Source organism: Octopus bimaculoides, chromosome 26, assembly GCF_046866305.1.
Source record: "Octopus bimaculoides isolate indiv1 chromosome 26, ASM4686630v1, whole genome shotgun sequence".
NCBI classification, from domain to species: domain Eukaryota; kingdom Metazoa; phylum Mollusca; class Cephalopoda; order Octopoda; family Octopodidae; genus Octopus; species Octopus bimaculoides.
In genome coordinates this window covers 1,965,203-1,988,244 of record NC_142953.1, presented here as the reverse complement: position 1 = coordinate 1,988,244, position 23,042 = coordinate 1,965,203, and the positions used below count along the sequence as shown (strand labels likewise).

Here is a 23,042-nt window from a genome sequence, read left to right as displayed (position 1 = left end):
CCGTAAGCAGGAATTTCCAGGCTGTATACCCATACATACATTCATGTGTATATGTGTATGTCTTTTGCCAAAGTATTATTATTATTATCAAGAAAAAGAAACTGGTGCTTTTGAACAGGAAAAAAAAAAATCGATTGTGGTAATTGTTCTGTCCCTTATTCTTGCCATTCTTAAATGCACTGAACCTGTAATTTAGTCTCTGAAACCTGGAACCAATAATAGTATTATGGTAATGTTCACAAACTCTGATACGAAACATCTTTCTTTAATTACAAATTTAATATAAAATTTCTTTTCTGTGTATGTATTGCCCGAAACGGTAGTGACTTCTGGAACTTAACTGAGGAAAGAAAGCCACGAATGACCCATATTTTTTTTTTTGCCTGTCCTTCTAATTGTTGTTTCTCTTGTCCGTCTCTGTATCATCTATCTGTCCGAATGATTTAATGTCCTCTATTGCGTTTTTGTTCCATTTTCATATATATATTTATATATGTATGTATATTTTTTTTTAGTATTCAGTAGACGCAACAGTGTGACTCAGGGGCCAAGAGTTTCAGGTTTTGAAACTTACCAAACTGTGGCAATGCTAAATGATTAATTAGTTTTGTCTTTAATTAATTCATGCTGTTTTGTGGCTGGAGTCATGCTGCGTACGTTAATTTATTAACCCAAAGGTCTTTTTTCTTTCTTTTTTTTTTTCTTTGTTTCATTTTGTTACAGGTCCAACCATTATTGAAACAGTGTAGCACAGCCCAAAACCAGACCAGCTTTAATGTCACAAGACACCTGGATCCAGACGGTTTGACCACCCACCCTGATACAGTTCAACAGAGAGTGAACGAGATCCGTTCAGATTATCACCAAACAATTGAAATACAGAAACGGCATCTTGAGCAATTAGCGACATTATATCAAGCGTCGGCCTTCAACGGCACCGTTCGGCAAATATCCGATAAAGATGAACTCGTAAGATATTCTGCTTCTTTCTCTTCTTTTTTAAATTTTTTAATTTCAGTTTTATTTTGTTTGTTAAACTGTTTCAAGTTTTAGAAGTTTGAAATTAATTATTCACAAAATTAAAGTCAGCAAGCTGGCAGAATCGTTAGCACACCGGACGAAACGCTTAGCGGAGTGTCATCTGCCTTTACATTCTGAGTTCAAATTCTGTCACGGTTGACTTTGCCTTTCATCCTTTTGGGGTCGATGAGATAAATACCAGTGAAACACTGGGGTCGGTGTAATCGACTTACCCCCTCCCCCATATTTCAGATCTTATGTCTATAGAAGAAAGGATTATTATTATTGTTATTAAGGTAGCGAGCTGGCAGAATCGTTAGCATTCCGGGTGAAATGCTTAACGTCATTTCGTTCGTCTTTACATTCTGAGTTCAAATTCCACCAAGGTCAATTTTGCTTTTCGTCCTTTCAGGGTCATTAAAATGAAATACCAGTCGAGTGCTGGGAAAAGTTTAGGGTTTGTGTTAAAAAAAAATAATAATTAATCATTGATAAGACAATATTATAACTATTATTGCAATTAGCATCGTCGTCGTCGTTGTCATCCTTTAATGTCCATTTTCCATGCTGGCATGGGTTGGATGGTTTGACCAGAGCTGGCAAGCAGAAGAGCTGCATCAGGTTCTTGTCTTAATTACATATTTTATAATCAATGTGGTGTTGTTAATTACAATAAATAATTTTTTCTTTTTTTTTAATTACAATTATAATTTATTGCAATGCTAATTATATCTAGTATTATAATTATTGTGATATTGTTAATTACCCAGAAACATGGTTATTTTAATTCATTTAAAAAGGTCAGTTGACAGTTTTGTTTCTTCAAAGGTCACGATTTTGTTTTTGTATTTTTCTTTTTCTTCATTTTGGCGCGGTGGGGGGGGGGGGGGGTTAATGTTTCCTTGTGATATTTAATTCAATGTGGTCTTCGCATATAAAGAGATTCTTCATCCCTTCTCCTTCAAAAAATAGGACACAGTGGATTGGATAATGTAGTAAAACAGGATGGTCACAGCTGGAATACCTTCTAGTTATCACATGACTGACCGGCTATCAGATGTCGTTGCACATCACTGGTCACAATGCACTTTTGCATTGTTTTAAGCCTTCAAATGATGCCACCCTGCTAGCTAGGTGAGCAGGCAAACGATCCCCCCTGATTGAAGGGGAACTAGAGCAATGTGAAATTAGGTGTTGTGCTCAAGAACACAACACACCGCCCAATCAGGGAATCGAACCCACAATCTAGCAATTGTGAGTGCAACGGCCTAACCACTAGGCCACACTCCTTCACACCTTTCAGTTAAAAGATTGGTTAGGCAAGGTTCACCTCGGGCTAATCAACAACACCATAAGCTGATGATTCTCAAGTTCACAGACACATGGAGGGGAGGAGGATACTAAGGGACTTCCCCCACCTCCCCACCCCAAAGGCAGTGCCCTAGACTCCTCAGATTAGCTGGGATAAACAAATAAAAGTTGAACTCCCTCCTTCTCTAATTTATTTATGGATTGTTTTGGACAAGGAAATAACAAAAAACAAAGACGGTGCTAATAACTTACAGACCCTACAAAATTTCGAGTTGACATCCTGTTTTGTTTTTTATAATCCTTCTTTAAATCCACTTAAAGCTATGAGATGATCTTTTAATGATCAAGGATGTTGTGCTGTTGCTTTAGCAGACAGGCAAACATCCTACATCTTTTGGTGAGTGGTGTTGGGGGGGGGGGGGGGGTGTTTTTTAGATTGAAACTGTTGTGAGTTGATCTGAAAATTTTTTAAACAAACACTCTTTAGTTTTCAATGCTTGAAAATATGTCAATTTGTTTTATTGTTTCAAGTATTTAACCCATCTTTACTGTGATTCCATTTGGTTAAAAGAGTTTATATATATAAGTATATATATATATATATATATATATATATATATATATATATACACACACACTTTATTTAAAAGCAGCAGAAATATAACAAAAGACTGTTACTCTGAGTTTCATGTTCCCGTTCATCGGACAGTTTTGTTGCACATTTTATGTGCTTACTCCGGTATATATATATATATATATATATATATATATATATACATATATATATAATTAGAAATATAATATTTCTAAATCTCTCAGAGAGATTTAAGCAGTAGTGGAGCGACAAAGTTGTAGTATATTGTCAACTTAATGTGACAATCCCAATAAGGGAATACACTACTGCCGTTTAGCCCTAGGAAGCTGGACCGCTTCCTGTCGGCCTTGACACAATTACTGTGTCCTAGGGCTAAACGGCAGTAGTGTATTCCCTTATTGGGATTGTCACATTAAGTTGACAATATACTACAACTTTGTCGCTCCACTACTGCTTAAATCTCTCTCAGAGATTTAGAAATATTATATTTCTAATTTTGCTGATCAGTGAATGAACTTCACTATGATTTACATAAGTTTGTGAAGGAGAAACAGGCCTCTCGATCCAGCTGGCAAGCTACTTCCGGCTGATGACGAGCAAAGACTCAGAAACATGTCCCTGAATGCTGGCTAGGCTGGGTGGGGGAGCTTGTCTCCCCTTCACAAACTGAAGGACACAGTAATTGTGTCAAGGCCGACAGGAAGCGGTCCAGCTTCCTAGGGCTAAACGGCAGTAGTGTATTCCCTTACTGGGATTGTCACATTAAGTTGACAATATACTACAACTTTATATATATATATATATATATATATATATATATATATATATATATATATTCACAAGTAGGAATTAAACTGAGGCAAATCGGCTCGGAAGCCAGTCAGGCGGCACTGGCATCGGTCATGTTCGGATGGTGCTTTTTATATGCCACCAACATGGGGAGCCAGACAGGCGTGCAGGCAGACATCATGGACACTTTATACGTGGCACCAGAATGTGACCCATGAATGTTCACATTCCTGATAACCCTTCAAAATAATGATTTGTATTCCACTTAACAGAAATGTGTTGATTAATCAACTTCATCATCATCATCATCATCATCATTATATAGACATGTTGCTTCTCTTTGTATACTATAAAGTGAGTGTATACACAATAGGCATGTATTGTAAATATTCTACATGATGCTATGTATGTGTGTGTGTATATATATATATATGTGTGTGTGTGTTTTTCTTTTTTTTTCCATTCCATCATCGACAGGCTGTGTATTATCTGTTTAGCATAACACCACAACAAAAATGTTTGGAATGTTGAAAATTATAGATTGGCCTTTATGTAATTAAAGTAAATTTTTTTTTTTTTTCACTTAAATAATAGACGTGTATTTTTTGCTCGCCAGACATCCATAGTGGGGTTTGTGTGCATGTGACTTTTTCTTTTTTTTTTTTTTGTCATTTTTTAAAAAATTCTATTTTTAATTTTCACAGTTTTTCCTTTTAAATCATTTCGGGTCTTTTTTTTTTTTTTTTTTTTTTTTGCTTTTCCACTTTATTATATTTGTTTAGTTGGTAAAAGAGAATTACTGTCTGAATTTGTTTCCATCAGTTGCTGTTTTGTTACTTATCAGTATTGGTTTCATGTTAGGAATCCTGCTTCTCCTATCACACACAACATACATTTGTGTTTGTGTGTTTGTGTAAAGACACTCACACACACACAGTCGGAATCACTGTGGAATATTGGCATGCAGATTGAGCACAGTACCAGTATTTTTGTTACTCGAGGCATCATCATCATCATTATTATTAATAGCTGTAGTAGTAGTATTAATATTTTGCTTGCCACTACGTTCTGAGTTCAAATTCCGCCAAGGTCGACTTTGCTTTCATCCTCTCAGGGTTGATAAAGTACTGGGCATTGATGTAATTGACTAGTCCTCTCCCTACAATGGCTACTCATGTGGCAAAATTTGAAACCATTATCCAACCTTTTCATTATATATATACAGTGGACTGTTCACATGTCAGTAGGATCAGCAGAAATCTACTCAACTCAGTGAGAGATGAGTGTTATGTAATGAGCACACTAAGTTATACATGAGCTACTGCAAGTTTCATGCTCTGCTAGTGCAATCATTGGACAGGCTTGTGTACCATACCAAATGTGAGCCTGAACGCTTACCAGATTGTGCCTGCCTGTTCAATTCCTGCACTATCTGAACAACTTGACATAGTTCATGTATAACTCCTGTATTTATGAAATTGTGTGTGTGTGTGTGTGTGTGTGAATATTTTGGTATACAGAAAAGTATGATTAGGTGGAAGGAAGGAAGCTATCATTCCTTAATCTGTTAATATATAAAGTATGACAAGGTCCTTTGATTTTCTGAAGGAAATCAAAATTGACTTGGGGGGGGGGGGCAGATTCGAAGACCTTTGGGTTGTCAGATAAATTTTATCGTTTTTCTCTTTTACTTGTGTCAGTTATGAGATTACGGCCATGTTGGAGCACTGTCTTGAATTTTTAGTGAAATGAATCTACCCTGGTACCTGTGTTTGTTCTTTTTTCTTTTCAAGTCTGGTACTTTTTTGTCGGAATTTTTTGTTGAACTGCTAAGTTACCGGGACGTAGATACACATATGCAAGGCAGGCTTCTTTCAGTTTCCATCTACCAAATCGACTCAAGGTTTTGGTCAGCCAGAGGGACTGAGCCCAGAATCATGCGGTTTAAGAAGCAAATTTCTTAGCACACAGCCTCTCCTGTGCCTGTTGTTCTTTTTTTTACTTTTTTGTAATTTTTTTTTTTTTCCTTTAACCTATTTGGCACTCCATTGTCATGTCAGAAAAGAGGTAAAAGTGTGTTCGAATTTCAGAAATGATAAAAACTACCAAAACAAAAAATGCTACAATAAAAATACTTTTCTTATTAATTCAAATGGCTTCGGAAAGGATTAAAATAAATGGGAGGGGAAAACTCCAAAAGACACAGATTTATCTGGCAACCCAATATTTGTATATAACCAAGAAATATTATCTCCATTAATTGCAATAATCTGTGATATATATATACACGTCTCTCTCTCTTTCTTACTATATAATTCTGGTAAAATCCTTGTACACTGCTGTGTACAATACAGGTATTGGCTACATCTCACCAATGTACTACAGGTGCAAAAAAATGTTTCAAAGCAATTATAGTGATTTTAAATAATGCTATTTATTCCATTTGCTATCATTTGTGTATCTATCATATATATATATAAATTTAAGTCACAATATGTGGATTCAAGTAATCCGGTAATTTATTTATTAAATGTGATAATATAAATTATTGACATGTTTTTTAAGTTACAAAACAATTTGTTGTGAAATTAGGATTTAGCTATTAAATAAAATTTCATCAAACTATTTCTCTGTCATTTGTGAATATATATATATATGTGTGTGTATGTATGTATATATATATATATATATATATATATATGGGACTGCCACATTTAGGTGGAAAATATACTTCATGATTATATATATATATATATATATATATATATATATAGTATACTATTCTGCAATGACAAGATCAACTTAAAAAGTACTCCATCTGGTGAGAGATAAATATTATTTAATAAACACGTTTTCTGTGTTACTATTAGTTTCATGTGCTAAGAGCATGCCAGACTGTGTCCTGGCACAGTCATCAGACACTGCCCACATGGCGTAACAAATTAATATATCATCATTTTAATGTCCTTGTTTCCATGCTGTCGGGGTTGGCTGGTTTGACAGGAACCAATAGGTCAAAGGACTGCACTGAGCTCTAATGTCTGCTTTGGCATGGTTTTTTTACTGCTGGATGCCCTTCCTAACACCAACCACTTTACACCATGGACTCTGTGTGTGTATATATATTTGTGTGCATATGCATATACACGTCCCAACTCTACTTTCACTTTATGAAATTCTTATTAAACAACTACTAAATACTTAAAGTACCAGCTCTCCTCCCACCCCACCCCACCTCCTGGATGCCTAATTTTATTTTCACAAATTGTTTTCATCCTTGCATTTAGAAATGTTGCTACGAGATCCCTCTGCTGTCTTATCTGGACGATAAGGAAAAGGTCTGGGAGAAAATTTTTTATGTATCTTTTCTGCATTTAGATATCATCTCTTAGGATTATTATTATTATTATTGTTGTTGTTATTACCACTACTACCATCTCATCTGATTAATATTAAGCACTTAGCCATTAAACTAACCATTATGTTCGTTATTTCTGTTCTATTTAATTGTTAAATTTCAGTTAATGTTTTTAATTAAAAATCTAAAATAATATTTAACATTTAATTAATGCTTCATTTGAATAACTCATTAGTTTGTTGTTTCAAATGCTTCTGCATATAATTTCATTGCTTTTAAGATAAATCTTCTGGTGTGGGAAAATATACGTTGTAACAATGAAGTCAAACCAAATAGTGATATTTTGGAATCGTTTAATATGCACATTTCAAGTTTTTGTAACATATAATAGGAAATGCATCTATTAAGTAAACCTTCCTCAGTTGAAGCATCTCAGAATATGAAGAAATTGATGGAAATATTTTCTTCCCCTCCCCTTTATCATCATTGGTTAACGTTGAACCTGTACCAGACTTTTGTGTCTGTTTTGGTAGGGTTTTTACAGCTGGATGCTCTTTCTATCTTACTTTAAATCTCTTTCTCTTCTTTTTTTCTCTCCCTCTCTTCCCTTTTCTCCCTCCCCCGCCCATATGCATATCTATCCTCCTTCTGCTCTAATCTTATATATATTGAAATATTTTTATCAATTTCTTCACATTTTGTAATGTCTTAACTGAAGAAGGTTTACGTAATGGATGCAGTTCCTATTACATATTAGACAAACCTGAAATGTGCGTATTAAATGCTTTCAAAATATCAGTTTCATTTTACTTCGTTGTTACAACTTACATAACTTTATGCTAATACAAAGTAACCAGTCTGGGCGCCACCTACGCAGATTTTCTAACAACGATTTGCAGTATTTGACTTAAGTCAACAATTGTAGTACCATGAACTACTTCTTAACATAACATAAAACATATATATCAAATATTTAAGAAAATGATTAACGATCCAGGTGAAATATTTAATAAGTTCTCTGTTTAGTGATGTAGACCAAGCTAACAAATTTATTCTATGATAGATTTAGAAATCTAGGTAATCCGAATTTAACAAACTCCCCAATCCAATTCATAAATCCAAGGTTTGGTCACCAAGTAAAATTGATATGTTACAGAATAATATAGAAAATGCACTAATATAATGAATAGTTATACATTTTATTCGAGTTAGCTTACACATGTTTCTGATAAAATTTGGAGAAACCTAATTCCCTATTGCAATAATCCCATAGGCATATGTGTATGTATGTCTGTGTCTATTACACTGTTCTGGTATTGTGAAGATCCACAAAAGTATTCCATCCTATGAGAGTTAAATGTCGTATGATATACGCAAGATTTAAATGTGAGCTGTTTTAAGTTTCATGCTCCAATGGTATAGTAGTTGGACAAGCTTGTACGGATTGTCCTGCATTATTGTAGCCTTTCAGGCTCAAGAAAGATTGTGGGGTAGTTTGTCCATTTTACATTGCCCCAGTCTACTTGATTGTAAACTAGTACCAGCTGTGCATCTCTTCCTCCCTCCCTCTCTTTCTCCCCTTCTCTCTTTCTCCCTCCCTCTCTCTTTCTCCTTCCCTCTCTCTCTTTCTCTCTCTCTCTCTCTCTCTCTCTCTCTTTCTCCCTCCCTCTTTCTCCCCCTCTCTCTTTCTCCCTCCCTCTCCCTTTCTCCCCTCTCTCTTTCTCCCTTCCTCCTTCTCCCTCTCTCTTTCTCCCCCTCTCTCTTTCTCCCTCCCTTCCCCATTCCATCCATTGCATTCTTCATGTTCAGCTAGGTCTTGGACAAGAGGGCTGAGTGGGTGACCATGTCTGCTTGTGACTACACAGACACCTCCCCCACTTCCTAAAATACTTACTGAAAGCTTGGTACTTGCCACAAAACTCACAAGTGATGAATGATTTTTGTTTTTCTGGTCCACTCTTTAACATATGCACCTTAACTATCTGTTAAATGCAATTTTAAGAGATATTCTATACTCACCCACCTGTTCATAATTTCTTTGGTTGTCATCATTACTTCACCACCCTGTTGCACCTCATCTAGACAGCAACTGCTCCAGTAGTGGCTTATTAATTATATGCACACGCACATGCACGCACGTATAATCCTTGTGATTATCTCCCCTTCTAAATTGAGCGTTTGTCTTTTATGGTATTTGACATACCTGTATTTGTGTACATGTTGGCAAGCATGGCTGTGTGATAAGAAACTTGCTTTCCAACCACATGGTTCTGGGTTCGGTCCCAATGCATGGCACCTTGGCTGTCTTCTACTATAGCCTCGGGCTGACCAAAGCCTTGCAAGTGGATTTGGTAGAAACTGAAAGAAGCCCATCGTGCATATATTTATGTCTGTGTTTGTCTCACCACCATCACTTGACAACCAATGTTGGTGTGTTTACATCCCCTCCATAACTTAGCGGTTCAGAAAAAAAAAAGAATAGAATAAGTACTAGACTTACAACAAACAAGTCCTGGGGTTGATTTGTTCAACTAAAACCCTTGAAGGTGGTGCTCCAGCATGGCCACAGTCAAATGACTGAAACATTTGCCCAGACTTGTGCCTTGGAAAGAAATGAAGGGGATCTTTCCCCCTTTTTTTTTTGTATATATAAGGGGAGGGTATGTGTATATATATATATATATATATATATATATATCAGTTTCATAAAGTTCCAACATGGTCTGGTTTTCACTTTGAAATCTGATGATTTCTACGAACGTATGAAAGTGCTAATTAAACTTTATGAACATTACTAATTATACTTTTTAATGTTTAACGCACTCCAACATTGTAAAAAAATTTTTTTTTTTTAAATGCAATAATATAAAATGTGAAAACCAGATCATGTTGTAACTTTATTCAACTGATATATTATTCTATACAGATTTACACATATTCGGAAAAATATATATGTATGTATATAGTTGAATAAGATTTTGGTAAAAAAAAAAACCTTGTAGAATGCTATGCAAAGCTTGTCCACAGTTATTGGCTACCTGATGTCATCATACAATAGAAACATACTTGCTACAGGATATAGATCAGGAATTCCATAGTATCAGAGTGTGTATGAGATTAGAGGTGTGTTATAACAGTAGATTCTTTGTTTTAAACCAACATACAAACCAAACCAGCTACAAGACAGGTTCACTTCCATTATGTTCTTGCTTTGAGGCTTTCCGTTTATATTGTTTTTATTTTTCCCTCCGTTATAACCAGATGATATTATTACATTTCCCTTGCTTCTTAAAGAGAAATAGCATTTTCACCCCACACCCAACTACCCACCCACCAATTCTTCGCTTCAGGCTGATCCAAACTCACTCCACTATTTCACCTACTTTGTTTCTTCTCCCAATTTGGCTACGACAAAGTCTGGCCACTAACACGGTTTTAGTTACTGCATTTTTCATTATTAACCTTTTTTTAATTGAATACAGTTTAAGTTAATGATGTCGCTCTATTTAATTAAAGCCAAACCAACAAACAATTTTAATTGGCCAAAAATTTAAACCAACCAAATTAGGCCTCTCACACCTACCCTACAATGTCATTCTAAAACTAAGCAGTCACATTGTCGTGAACATCTTGAAGCTTCAAGATGATGCTTGATTAATTCAAAAGCAATCAGAATAAATAATTATTACGTTTAAGAAAAAAGTCATCTGGATGCTAAAGGGGTGAATCAGTCATATCCAGCCGAAATATTCTCCCTGTTTTATGTTCAAACTGGCCAGATCCAACCTTTCACACCTACCCTACAATGTCTTTCTAAGGATATACAGTCCCATCAGTGAAATCTCAAAGCTATGAGATAACACACGATTTATTCAAAACAATGTGAACAAGAGCACTGAGAGAGCGCAAACCTCCACAAAGGCAACACCAACATCCTTTGAACAATTAGCCAGAGATGATTTTTGAAATGAGAATATCTGAAATAAACTCAACTGCTCTCACAATTACATATATAAACTGCTGTTTTTTTTTTTGTTTTTTTTTTGTTTTTTTTTTTTGTTTTGTTTTTTTTGGTAGATTTATATTGTACCCTTGCCTTTATGCTTTTACTACTGGCTGCAGCCAGTCAGCTGGATCAATTCCATATTGTTTTTGACCAAATCTTTCTCAAGGACTTTGTTGATAAATGAGAATTATTTGCAGAAACTAAATACCTCCCCCCCACACTTTTATTTCAATTAAATGTAATAACAGTATTTCCTGTTTTAGACATTTAATATAAACCATAATGTTTTGTTTTTAAATTGTGTGTGTGTGCGTGTGTGTGTGTGTGGCTGCCTGTGCTGCTTAATATGCGTATACTGAAGTTTTCCTGGATGTCTAAGCTCCTTTTATTTGTCTTCACATAAAGCTGGACTGTGAGTCACTTGGCAACTTCACTGGTGCTGGTGCCACATAAAAACCACCCAGTACACTCTGTAAAGTGGTTGGCATTAGGAAGGGCATCCAGCTATAGAAAGCACATGAAAACAAATACTGGAGCTCAATGCAATCGTCTGACTCACCAGATCCTATCAAACCATCCAGCTCCTCCTGCCAGCATGGAAGACGGATGTTAAATGGTGATATTAATGGTGTGTGTGGAAACAGGTTCAGTGAGACACTGAATTCTAAAGACGTTTAAAGATGGTGATCAAAAGTTCCAGTATTTCGGTGATGCTGACTTGTTTAACCATGTTGCTGTCTCTTGGTCTTGATATCGCATGATCGTTGTTCTTATACCAATCTATCCTTTGTTGAGAAAAATTATGTTTGAAACTATGTTTTGTTGAGATGTGTCGAGTTTATGGAGGCAACATGACTTGCAGAAAATGCCAACCCCCCACCCCCTTTTCTCTTTCGTAAATATTCACCATCATTACTGGAACAACCCAAACAAATTTAATTTTGAAGTTAAAGGATTAAATGATATTATATAACAAGCTGAGGCGGCACGTTGGCAGAATCCTTAGCACACCGGGTAAAATGCTTAGCAGTATTTTGTCCGTCCTTACGTTCTGAGTTCAAATTCTGCCAAGGTCGACTTTGCCTTTGTCCCTTTTGGGGTCAATAAATTAAGTACAGTGGGGTCAGTGTAATTGACTAGTCTCCTCCCAGCAAATTGCAGGCCTTGTACCTTTAGTAGAAAAGATGATTATTATTATTATTATTATTATTATTATTATTATTATTATTATTATTATTATTATTATTCAAGGTGGCAAGCTGGCAGAATTGTTAGGAGGCTGGGCAAAATGCCTGGTGGTATTGCGTCCGTTTTTACATTCTGAGTTCAAATTCCATCAGGGCCAACTTTGCCTTTCATCCTTTTGAGGGAGGGGTTGATAAAATAAGTATCGGTTAAACACGGAGGGGGGGGGGGGCAATGTAATCAACTTTTACCCTTCCCTGAGGTTGCTGGCTTTGTGCCTAAATTTGAAACTGATATCAGATACACATAGTTTCCTCCAGTCTTTTATTGTGGGAATCCGATATATCCTACTCCAAATTTCATTCCCCTTAACTGTCGCTAGCAATTTTATTTATCAATCTGTCTTTTGTTGAGGATTGTCATGTTAAAAAAACCATTTTCTGTTGAAATATGTCGAGTTTATTGATGCAACATGGCTTGCAGAAAATACCACCAATTCTAATTTTTGGTAACTACTTTAACATAATTACCAGAATAATCATGAAATTTAATTTTACAGTTAAAGGGTGAAGGTTGTTTCTTGTTCTCTGACCATTATTTTTGTTCTTTGCATCATATACGGAACTGTCCAAGATCCAACAATACCAAAAGGTCTTGTGTTATTTTCAGTGAAAAATAGCAGCAGACGAGTTGTATGAATTTCCACAGTGGTGGGACAGGGAGGAGGGGCTGACAAGATACAGTTTTTGTTGTTGTTGTTAACCTTTGTTCTTGTTCTCTCTCTCTCTCTCTCTCTCTTTTGTTCAAAGCTCATTTGAAACTCTACTGCTTCACTCTTTGTCTAAGGTTGTATCGTTTCTGTTAAGGAATTTACAAGTTTCTTGCTAAACAACTACTTCGTTAAATACATAATTTATAATTAACATTTTGTTGTCTGTTTCCAGGCATCCCTGCCTGAATCGTCTGGGAGTGGGGAGCCTCACTCGCTGGGACACTGCAGCAATGCAGCTTCTGACGTCAGCTGGGAGCATATAGATGAAAAGGACTCTAAAATGACCCTTTGGGTTCCAGACCATGCAGTGACCCACTGTGCTGGGTGTGAAGCTGCCTTCTGGTTTGTGAGGCGTAAACACCACTGTCGGTAAGCTATGTTACCTGCCATGCTATTCAACAATTTCAACAAACCTAATCCAGGAGTTTGTGTCTGCCTTTGGTTAATAACTAACTCAGCACACTTGTTTTTAAATGTATTTTGCTTCTGTTCGGGATAAGTACACACCATATTGCAATTAACACAAAGGAAAATAGGTAATGCTTTGTCATTCATTCCTGTCTAGCTAGTTTTTCTTTTGTCTGTTCTCTTCAGTTTCTGTGTGACACAGTAGTACCGCTTTACTCATCAGGCAGTCAATTCTGAAATGTTTGATATCACAAGAATCATACTAACTTTGTTGACATTCATTTCAAAGAATGTTTAAAAAATAAGACAAAAAAAATTTTCTCATGCAAGGGAGACAACCCTTGTCCCTTCTGTCATTCATTATCTGTTCTGTATTGATACCATTACAAGACAGATTTTGACTTTGAATATTTTCGAGTTAAATCACCATCAGCTTTAATCATAAACTAACAATATTTCAGTCTCAGAGCTGTCTTTATGGGTTTCTGTAAACTTCAACTCTTCCTCTTTCTGCTGACAAGTGGGGAAGCTATCTGTGACGGATTAAACATCCTACCCTGGCGAGATTTATCTCTTATATTCTTTAATGCTACAGGAAGCCAAAGCTAAAATATTGGCCACGTAGTTTGTTGGGAAAATTAATCTCTTTGAAATCCCCGAGTTTTCTTGAGTAAAATATATTTCGGATCATTTAAATTCATCATCATCGTCGTCGTCGTTTAACATCTGTTTTCCATGCTAGCATGGGTTGGACGGTTCGACTGGGGTCTGGGAAGCCAAGAGGCTGCACCAGGCTCCAGTCTGATCTGGCAGAGTTTCTACAGCTGGATGCCCTTCCTAACGCCAACCACTCCGAGAGTGTAGTGGGTGTTTTTACGTGGACTCTCCCATCATTAAACAACATGAGAGTTCGACAATTTCTTGGTTGTAGTTATCAAATGTTTGTGTAGTCATAAGCTCACTCCGTCCATCAGATCGACGTTACCTGTACAGGTGCAACGGGGTGCCACATGTCACATGACAAAAAGATCACAGAGCAAATCATGAGTGCAACACTTTAACCATTAAGCCATGGATATATGGATTCAAGTAATCCGGTGTTACTCATAAAAGAAGCTCCTGAACGTGTCATTCTACAAAACGTATAGAATATATCGTGCGAAAGAAGAGAAAGCAATAAGGAGTGTATAAAGTCATGAATGACAGGAAACACTTGAATGAAAATTTATTTAACAAGTAAATTCTAATGTCATGACAAATTGTTTCGTAACTTAAAACTTGTTGATAATTTATATTATTATATTTAATAATAAATTTCTTACATGTCTGCATTAATGCAAAATGAACAAAATCTTTTGTAATAATGCAAAATTGTTTACATGTTTTTAAGTTATGAAACAATTTGTTGTGATATTTGAATTTCCGTATTGTTAAATAAAATTTCATGAAACTATTTTTGTCATTTATGACTTTGTGTGTGTGTGTGTGTGTGTGTGTGTGTGTGTGTGTGTGTAGTACTCTCTCTCTGTGTGTGTGTGTGTGTGTAGTACTCTCTCTCTGTGTATGTCTTCTCAATTTTTCTTTCTACGTCTCTGAAATTCAGGACAGACTATCTCTGGAATTTCCTGTATGTTGTTATTACACTTGAAGGATTGGTTCCAAAATTACACAGAAGTTTAAGACTTCAAACAGTAATAAAAAGAGAGAGGTGGAGGGGTTCGTGAATTATAGAAGTTGCTTGTCAGCCTTGATGGCTGGTCGAGAAATCTAATGATAAATACTAAAAGTGTTTGCTGTCTTGGATCTAGTACCTGGTTTAACCCTATTTGCATATAATAAGCCAGTTGTATCTGGTCCAAAGTATTCTGCTTGTATTACATGTGACAGAGTAATCTCAATACTAAAAGGTTAATGTAAATTTTATATATTAATATAATATAATAAGATCAATAATCTTTTAATTGTTTAAATTATCAGACTGCGGCCATATTGTGGCAACACCAATTGTCAAGTTGTGATAGGGAACAGACACAAAGACACACACACACACACACACACACACACACACACACACACACACACATATATACATACATACATAAACCATAAAGTGGGTTTATATATCATGTGTAGTACCTGTTTTTTTTTGGGGGGGGGACTGATTTATCCCTTATTGGCACTTTGTCAGTTACAGCAAGGGTTCCAGTTGATCTGATCAAATGGAACAGCCTTCTCGTGAAATTAACATGCAGGTGGTGGAGTATTCCACAGACACATGAACCCTTAACTAAATTGTCAGGAAGATTCAGCATGATGCAGCATGTGATAAGGCTGGTCCTTTCAAAATACAGATGCAACTCATTTTTGCCAGCTGAGTGGATGACCCATGCATGGACTGAGTGCAATGTGAAATAATATGTCTTGCTGAAGGACATTTGTCTATGCTGGAGGACTGCTTCTTTGTCAGATGACGAGGACAGCTGCAGAAAGACATGTCAATTGCCAATCTCTGTGGAAGAGGTAGACCCAGGAAGACATGGGATGAGGTGGTGAAGCATGATCTTCAAATATTGGATTTAACGGAGGCGATGACAAGTGATCGTGACATTTGGTGATATGCTGTTCTTGAGGAGGAGACTTGTCAAGCCAAGTGAAGTGGCCAGTGTTGGTGACACATAATAGGCACCTATGCCAGTGACCCTTGAAAGGCATCCATGCGGATGACCTGTACAAGACAGCCGCTACACTTTTGGGGTGGTTGGTGATAGGAAGAGCATCCAGCTGTAGAAACCAAACCAAAATCGGACTGGAACATGGGGCAGCTCTCCGACTTAGCAGTTCCAGTCTAACCCATGCCAGCATGGAAAGCGGATGCTAAATGATAATGACGTACACCTGCAGTGCATTGATGACACTAAAATGAAAAGCTTCCTCGTTAAGCACAAGTCCTCCATCTGCTTTGCTGCTCTTGTCCAACCTGCTCTGGATATTCTCCATCCTTTGCATTCTTTGCTTGTCTCTTGTTCTTCTACCCTCTGCTCTTCCTTCCATAATAATGTTTTCCAAACCTCTACTTCTTCAAATATGGTCAACTTTTATAAAGAATATCCATATTGGATATGTTACCAATCAACTGTTGAATTGTATTTCCGTTGGTTATAGATGAAATAAAAGGTTACTGATTTCTTTTTATATACAACTCACTCACTCTTCTTACACACACTGTCTTACATATATATATATATATATATATATATATATATATAGGCGCAGGTGTAGCTGTGTGGCAAGAAGCTTGCCAACCACATGGTTCTGAGTTCAGTCCCACTGCATGGTACCTAGGGTAAGTGTCTTCTACTATAGCCTCAGGTCAACCAATTCTTGTGAGTAGATGGAAACTGAAAGAAGCCTGTCATGTGTGTGTGTATACATATACACACACAATAGGCTTCCACACAGTTTCCATCTACCAAATTCATTCACAAAGCATTAGACTACAGTAGATGACATTGCTCAAGATGTCAAACAGTGGAACTGAACCCGAAATCACATACTTACAGAGCAGGCTTTTTTTCACCCCGCAGCCATGTGTGCACCTATTAATATGAAAATAAATTTTTTTAATTAATGTTTTTTTTTTTAAACAAAGAGAAAGAAACCAAAATCCTAAAAGTTTGCAATTTATCTTCACTCAAATGAATTCCATGTTGTTTTGAAGTTGTCTCCCTTTAATTACAGTTTTCAACATTGAGTTGGCTGACAACTTTGCGTGTGACTGATATGTGTGTGTGTGTGCGATTATAAATTTGATAGTTCTGTTTAGAAGTGACACTACAGCTGCTTCTCTCAGATATTTCAAGGCCAATTTCATTGCTGGTAGGGACACCATAATACACTACCAAGTTTATTAACCCTTTTTGTTACCATATTTCTGTTGAGATGCTCTGTGTTTCTTTCAATTCCTTTTAAATATAACAAAACTTAGTTAGGAACAACAAAACTAGTGTTAGGAACATAAATTGTGACCAAGGGGGTACTTAGAAGTAGTTAATAGCTTCCGTTATGTAGGTGACCAAATCAGCAGCAGAGGTGGATGCTCCAAGAGTGTAGCCATATGAATAAGAATAGGCTAGGCAAGGTTCAGAGAGCTTCTGCTTTTGTTGGTAACTAAGGACTTCTCGCTCAGAGTGAAAGGCAGACTGTATGATGCCTGTGTGCAAGCAGCCATGCTACACAACAGTGAAACATGGGCTGTGACTGCCGGGGGAAATATGTAGACCTGAAAGAAATGAAGCCAGTATGTTTCACTGGACGTGCAATGTCAGTGTGCATGTATGACTGTGTAAGTATCTTGAGAGAAAAATTGGGCATAAGAGGCATCAGATGTGGTGTGCAAGAGAGACAGCTGCTCTGATATAGTCATGTGATGCATAGACGAGGGCAGCTGTGTAAAGAAGTGCCAATCTCTGTGGATCTCTACAGATCTTCAAGGACAAGGCTTGTCTTCGAGGCTCTAGTTTATGGCTCAGAATTTCTGGAACCACCTTTGACACTTGCTTATGCATTAATATTCCTCGCATGTTCCATTGCGGTGTTGCTTTTATTGAACTCATAAAGCAAAATATGCCAAATATGCTCCTTTGTCACTTCCATTATTGCTTTGAAAAAATAACTATCAAAGTTAAACTCAACTCTTCAAAACTTGTATTAAGAATAAGGACAAGGTGAAATAAACCGTGATATGGCGAGGCATTACTGTATATGATGCCTAGGTGAGGTCGTTGCCAGTGCCGACGCAAGGTCGTTGCCAGTGCCACTGCAAGGTCGTTGCCAGTGCCACTGGACTGGCTCCTGTGCAGGTGGCACGTAAAAAACACCTTTTGAGGGAGGCCGTTGCCAGTACCGTGTGACTGGCAATTGTGCTGGTGGCACATAAAAGCACCCACTACACTCTCTGAGTGGTTGGCATTAGGAAGGGCATCCAGCTGTAGTAGAAACTCTGCCAGATCAGATTGGAGCCTGGTACAGCCATCTGGTTTGCCAGTCCTCAGTCAAATCGTCCCACCCATGCTAGCATGGAAAGCGGACGTTAAACGACGACGATGATGATGATGATATATATAAAACCCTTATGAGACTAGTTTTTGTTTGTTTTCCAAATACATTGAATGTATTTATTATTTAATTTTTTTTCTTTCTTTTTCTGTTTTTACAGAAATTGTGGTAAGGTTTTCTGTGGTAAATGTGCCAACACTTATATGCCAATTCCTCACCAACAACTGCTAGAACCAGCCAGAGTGTGCCGCAGCTGTTTGCCAAAGCTACAGAACTCCTTTCCAGATAACTATGGTTTTTTCGCATTTGAACAGCCACTTGTTGCAGCTGCTGCAGCCGCTGGTGCATCTTCTAATTGAGCAGATTGCATCTTGAAATGCGCACTCTAAAAATGCACACACACACACACACATACACACTCCCTCTTTCTCTCTCTCCCCATCTTTTTTTCTCTCCCCTTTTTATTGCTATACACGGAAGTGTGTGTGTGTGTGTGTGTGTGCATATATATGCATGTCATTTTGTATATATGTGCGAGTGTATGTGTGTATATGTATATATTCTGTGTAGATGCATTTCTGTGCATGAGTGTCTGTACGTGTATATATGTGTGTGTATGTATGTGTGTATATATGTGTGTGTGTTTATATATATATATATATATATATATACACCCACCACCACTCCCCCCTTGACTGCTACAGTATCTACCATTGTTAGTTCTGTAGCAAAATTTGGTGAGAAAATCCTTTAGGGAATATCTTGGACAATTTTTATTTCTGAGTAATTTTCCACCACACCTGCCAACCCCCATCCCCTGCGTTCTTCTATTCTGCATTAGTATGTCTCTATGCCCTCTTGTATATATGGTGTGCATATATATATATATAAATATATATATATATATATATATATATATATATATATATGTATAAATGTATGTATGTAAGTGTTGGGATGTATATATTTGTTGCCATACTCGTATCGAGTTTAGCAACCAATCTTACGTATTAACACACATGTATATATGCGTGTGTGTGTATATATATACATATAAATATATATTTATATGTATGTATACACACTCACACACACACAAATGTGTATTTATACATGTGTGCGCATGCAAGTGCTTGTATGCATGCATGTGTATGTATGTGTGTGTGTGTGTGTATATATATATATATATATATGGATGTATGTATCTTCAAAATATGTGTTTACACTTTGAATGATACAGGTTGTGCTTTGGTTTTTTTTTTTTTTTTAATTCTCACCCCCCCCCCCCCCCCCATTTTTTTTTTTTTTAACTTTTACCAATGTTGTCAACAAAAACGTCTAGAATTTATCAACCGAAAATATGGAATTAAACTTTCAAGTGACCATGTTTAAAAAAAAAAAAAAAAAATGAAGATAAACCAAACCATGAACTAAGGAATCAAAGACTGCATATTTACCTTACTGGAAACGGAACCTAAATTTTTTTTTAATGGACATAGTGTTTTTTTTGTTTTTTTTAACTACCCACTTCTCCCCACCTCTTCTCTTTGGAAGCATTGACACTCTGTCTGACTCGATCTCTCTCTCTCTCTCTCTCATCTTTTTCTTCTTCCCCTCCTCATCTTGGCTTAACCAAGTTACTGAAGTTGTTGTGAAAAATAACAAAAAAACAAAAAGGGTTATGATTATTTCGAACGGAAGACCTGACTGTCATATTTTTTTATTTCTGCTACACATCTATATACAATACAGAAAGAAAACAAACAAAATCTCACATCTATGTTAGCAGTTCTATTTAATTTTAACAATAAACAAACCTTAAAAAAGAAAAAAACAACCTAAACTACTCGCCCGACAAACCAACAACTCTCTCTCTTTCTCTTACCCTTTCTCTCTCGCTCTCTCTTTTTATTGTAATGGATTGCTTGTTTCAGTCTTGTCCGAATAAGTTCCACTTTATCTCGACAGAAGAAGAAAGCAAGTCAAACTATTGATCATAAGATATTACACATTTCTGATTATATATACACATGATTATATATACATATATATAAAATATATTTATATATGTATATATATGTTACACATTATACATACATTGCCATTTTTAATTAGGGCGTTTTTTTTTATTTTTATTTTTTTTTATTTTCAAATTAATGTTTTTGAATTCAAAGAACTGGGGGAAAAGTTTGGACTATATAAATGGGCCTACAGAACGGTTTTTGGATTTTTTTTTTTTTTTACAGCTAACGAATGTAAAAAAAAAAAGGAAAAAGAAGGGTAGAAAAAAAAAAAGTAGCCGTTTTTTTTGAAAGCCAAGAAGAAATGGTGATGCGAAGTGAGATGCCTCGGAGTTATTTGGAAATAAATCTAAAGAACAAACTGTGTTGATTGGTAAAAATATATCAATTCCATTACTGTCTTGTTTTTGCCGTTTATTTTATATTTGCAGAATTGTCAAGGAATCGGTTGATGTTGACAACCAACAACAGGAGGTGGGCAGAGTGCTGACCACTGGCCAAGGGCATATAGGACGCTAAACTACTACAAGTCAGTGCTATGGGTTCAAATGGCAGCTAGATTGAGTTGATGGCCGATGCCAGTGCCACCTGACTGGCTCTCGTGCTGGTGGCATGTAAAAAGCACCAGTCAAGCATGGTCGATGCCAGTACCGCCTGACTGAACAACACCCATGACCATTTAACAGAAGATTTTATTGTTGCACTTAAAGGCAAACTGCGTTGGCCATTTACAGATAACAACAACAACAATAATTACAGATTGGGAGAGAGAGAAGGAAGAACTGCGCCACCTTCAAAGAAGTTACTTAGGAGATGTTTTGTGAATGTTTAGTTGAGTCTGTTCAAGAACCTGGAGATGGACCGCGGCAGAATTGGAACTCGGCATTTTGTCCGACGAAAAACCATTAAGAATTTCACCCGGCGTGTTAACGATTCTGCCAGCTCACCAATAATAATAATAATAATAAGTTACTTATGAGATGTTTTGTGAATGTTTAGTTGAGTCTGTTCAAGAACCTGGTGATGGACCGCGGCAGAATTGGAACTCGGCATTTTGTCCGACAAAAAACCATTAAGAATTTTGCCCGGCATGTTAACGATTCTGCCAGCTCACCAATAATAATAATAATAATAAGTTACTTACGAGATGTTTTGTGAATGTTTAGTTGAGTCTATTGAAGAACCTGGAGATGTCTGCACAAATATCTAGAACCATCTGGGATGGCAAGGATGGAGGCACATCTTGTGCCTCAACATTCTCCCTGGCAAGAGATGGGACATATGAATGAGTCGACTGCTCTCAACACTCTGCAAAGAGTGTTTAGCATCAAGAGCAGCTTTTTATAAAGAGATGTAGTTAAATACTAATTCTACCTTCAACTCTATTTCCCATATAATAATAATAATTATAATAATCGTAAATACCTTGATGCAATTCCAGGCAGTGGCTCTCATGGTTTCTGATCTTAACTGAGTGGAGGTGTTATCATGGACATTGTTTTGTCTTGGTATAAAAGATGGGCTACAGCAAATGTTCTGCTCAATACCACAGACACAGACTTGCTTGTCAGTTGCTTGACCTTAACCAATTGAGCATGTCCCTTGGTGGCTGACGATATGTGCACCTATGATCATGAGCAGAAGTAGTGGGGGGAGCATCATAGCGATGTGTGGAGAGGAATTCTTTGGGGTTTGAATACTTGTACCCCAGTGTCACTTTGAAGGCATGCATTGCTCTCTCACTCAATAATAATAGTAATGGTTTCAAATTTTGCCACAAGGTCGACTTGGGGAAAGGGGGGGCTTGAGTCGATTACATCGATCTCAGTGTTCAACTGGTACTTATTTTAAGGACCCTGAAAAGGATGAAAGGCAAAGTCACTGGAATTTGAACTCAGAATGTAATGCATCGCTGTGAATCGAACTCCTGAGCTTTCGACTGTGAGCTGAATGCCCTAACCACTAAGCCATGCAACTTCACAGAACAGAAAGATCCCAAACTAAACACCACAAGGTATTTTATCCAAAGCACTAATGATTCCAGCAGTAATTATCTCTAACGTCTATAATCGTTATTAAATTATCTTCAGCCTGTGGGGGTGAGAGAGTAGATTTCTTGATAATTTTCTTCTAGTCTTTACTTCTGAAAAACCCCACCACCATCGCTACCATCCCTCCCTCCCACCATGACCTCTACCATTACTACCACCACCTCTGGTATTCTTACTAATGAATAGTGCCGGTGTCTTGTTACAATGGTACCGGTCTGTCTCTGCTCTGTTTTTATCTCTCTGCCATTGTGTTGTGCTGTGCCTGGTAAACATTTTTCCTGTTAATTTATGTTCTTAAAAAAAACCCAACTTAATTATGACAATTATTTTACTTAATTCTTCGTTATTTTCAAAAATTAATTGAAACAAAGCAGGTGTCTGCTTGATTTCCACAACCAAGGCATTGGTCAATTAGAGTTCAGAGATGAAGAGAGAGACTTGCTGAAGGCTCCTGAGGCTCGTCTCAGATAT

General features: G+C 36.8%; 1 protein-coding gene across 20 annotated transcripts in view; it reads left to right on the top strand.

Moving 5' to 3' along the window:
• LOC106875841 (phosphatidylinositol-3,5-bisphosphate 3-phosphatase MTMR4) overlaps positions 1 to 23,042 on the top strand; it is a 113,614-nt gene that overhangs the window by 81,941 nt on the left and 8,631 nt on the right. For 7 of the 20 annotated variants that reach the window (XM_089342668.1, XM_089342666.1, XM_089342669.1 and 4 more), the window contains 4 exons: positions 724 to 969; positions 7,003 to 7,053; positions 13,209 to 13,405; positions 18,660 to 18,865. In XM_089342668.1, coding sequence (XP_089198794.1) covers positions 724 to 969; positions 7,003 to 7,053; positions 13,209 to 13,405; positions 18,660 to 18,858 — 693 coding nt within the window. In that variant the 3' untranslated portion in view covers positions 18,859 to 18,865. Of the gene's footprint in view, positions 1 to 723; positions 970 to 7,002; positions 7,054 to 13,208; positions 13,406 to 18,659; positions 19,178 to 23,042 lie in introns of those variants that run through there. The other 13 variants (XM_089342680.1, XM_089342679.1, XM_089342686.1 and 10 more) reach the window with 7 other exon arrangements.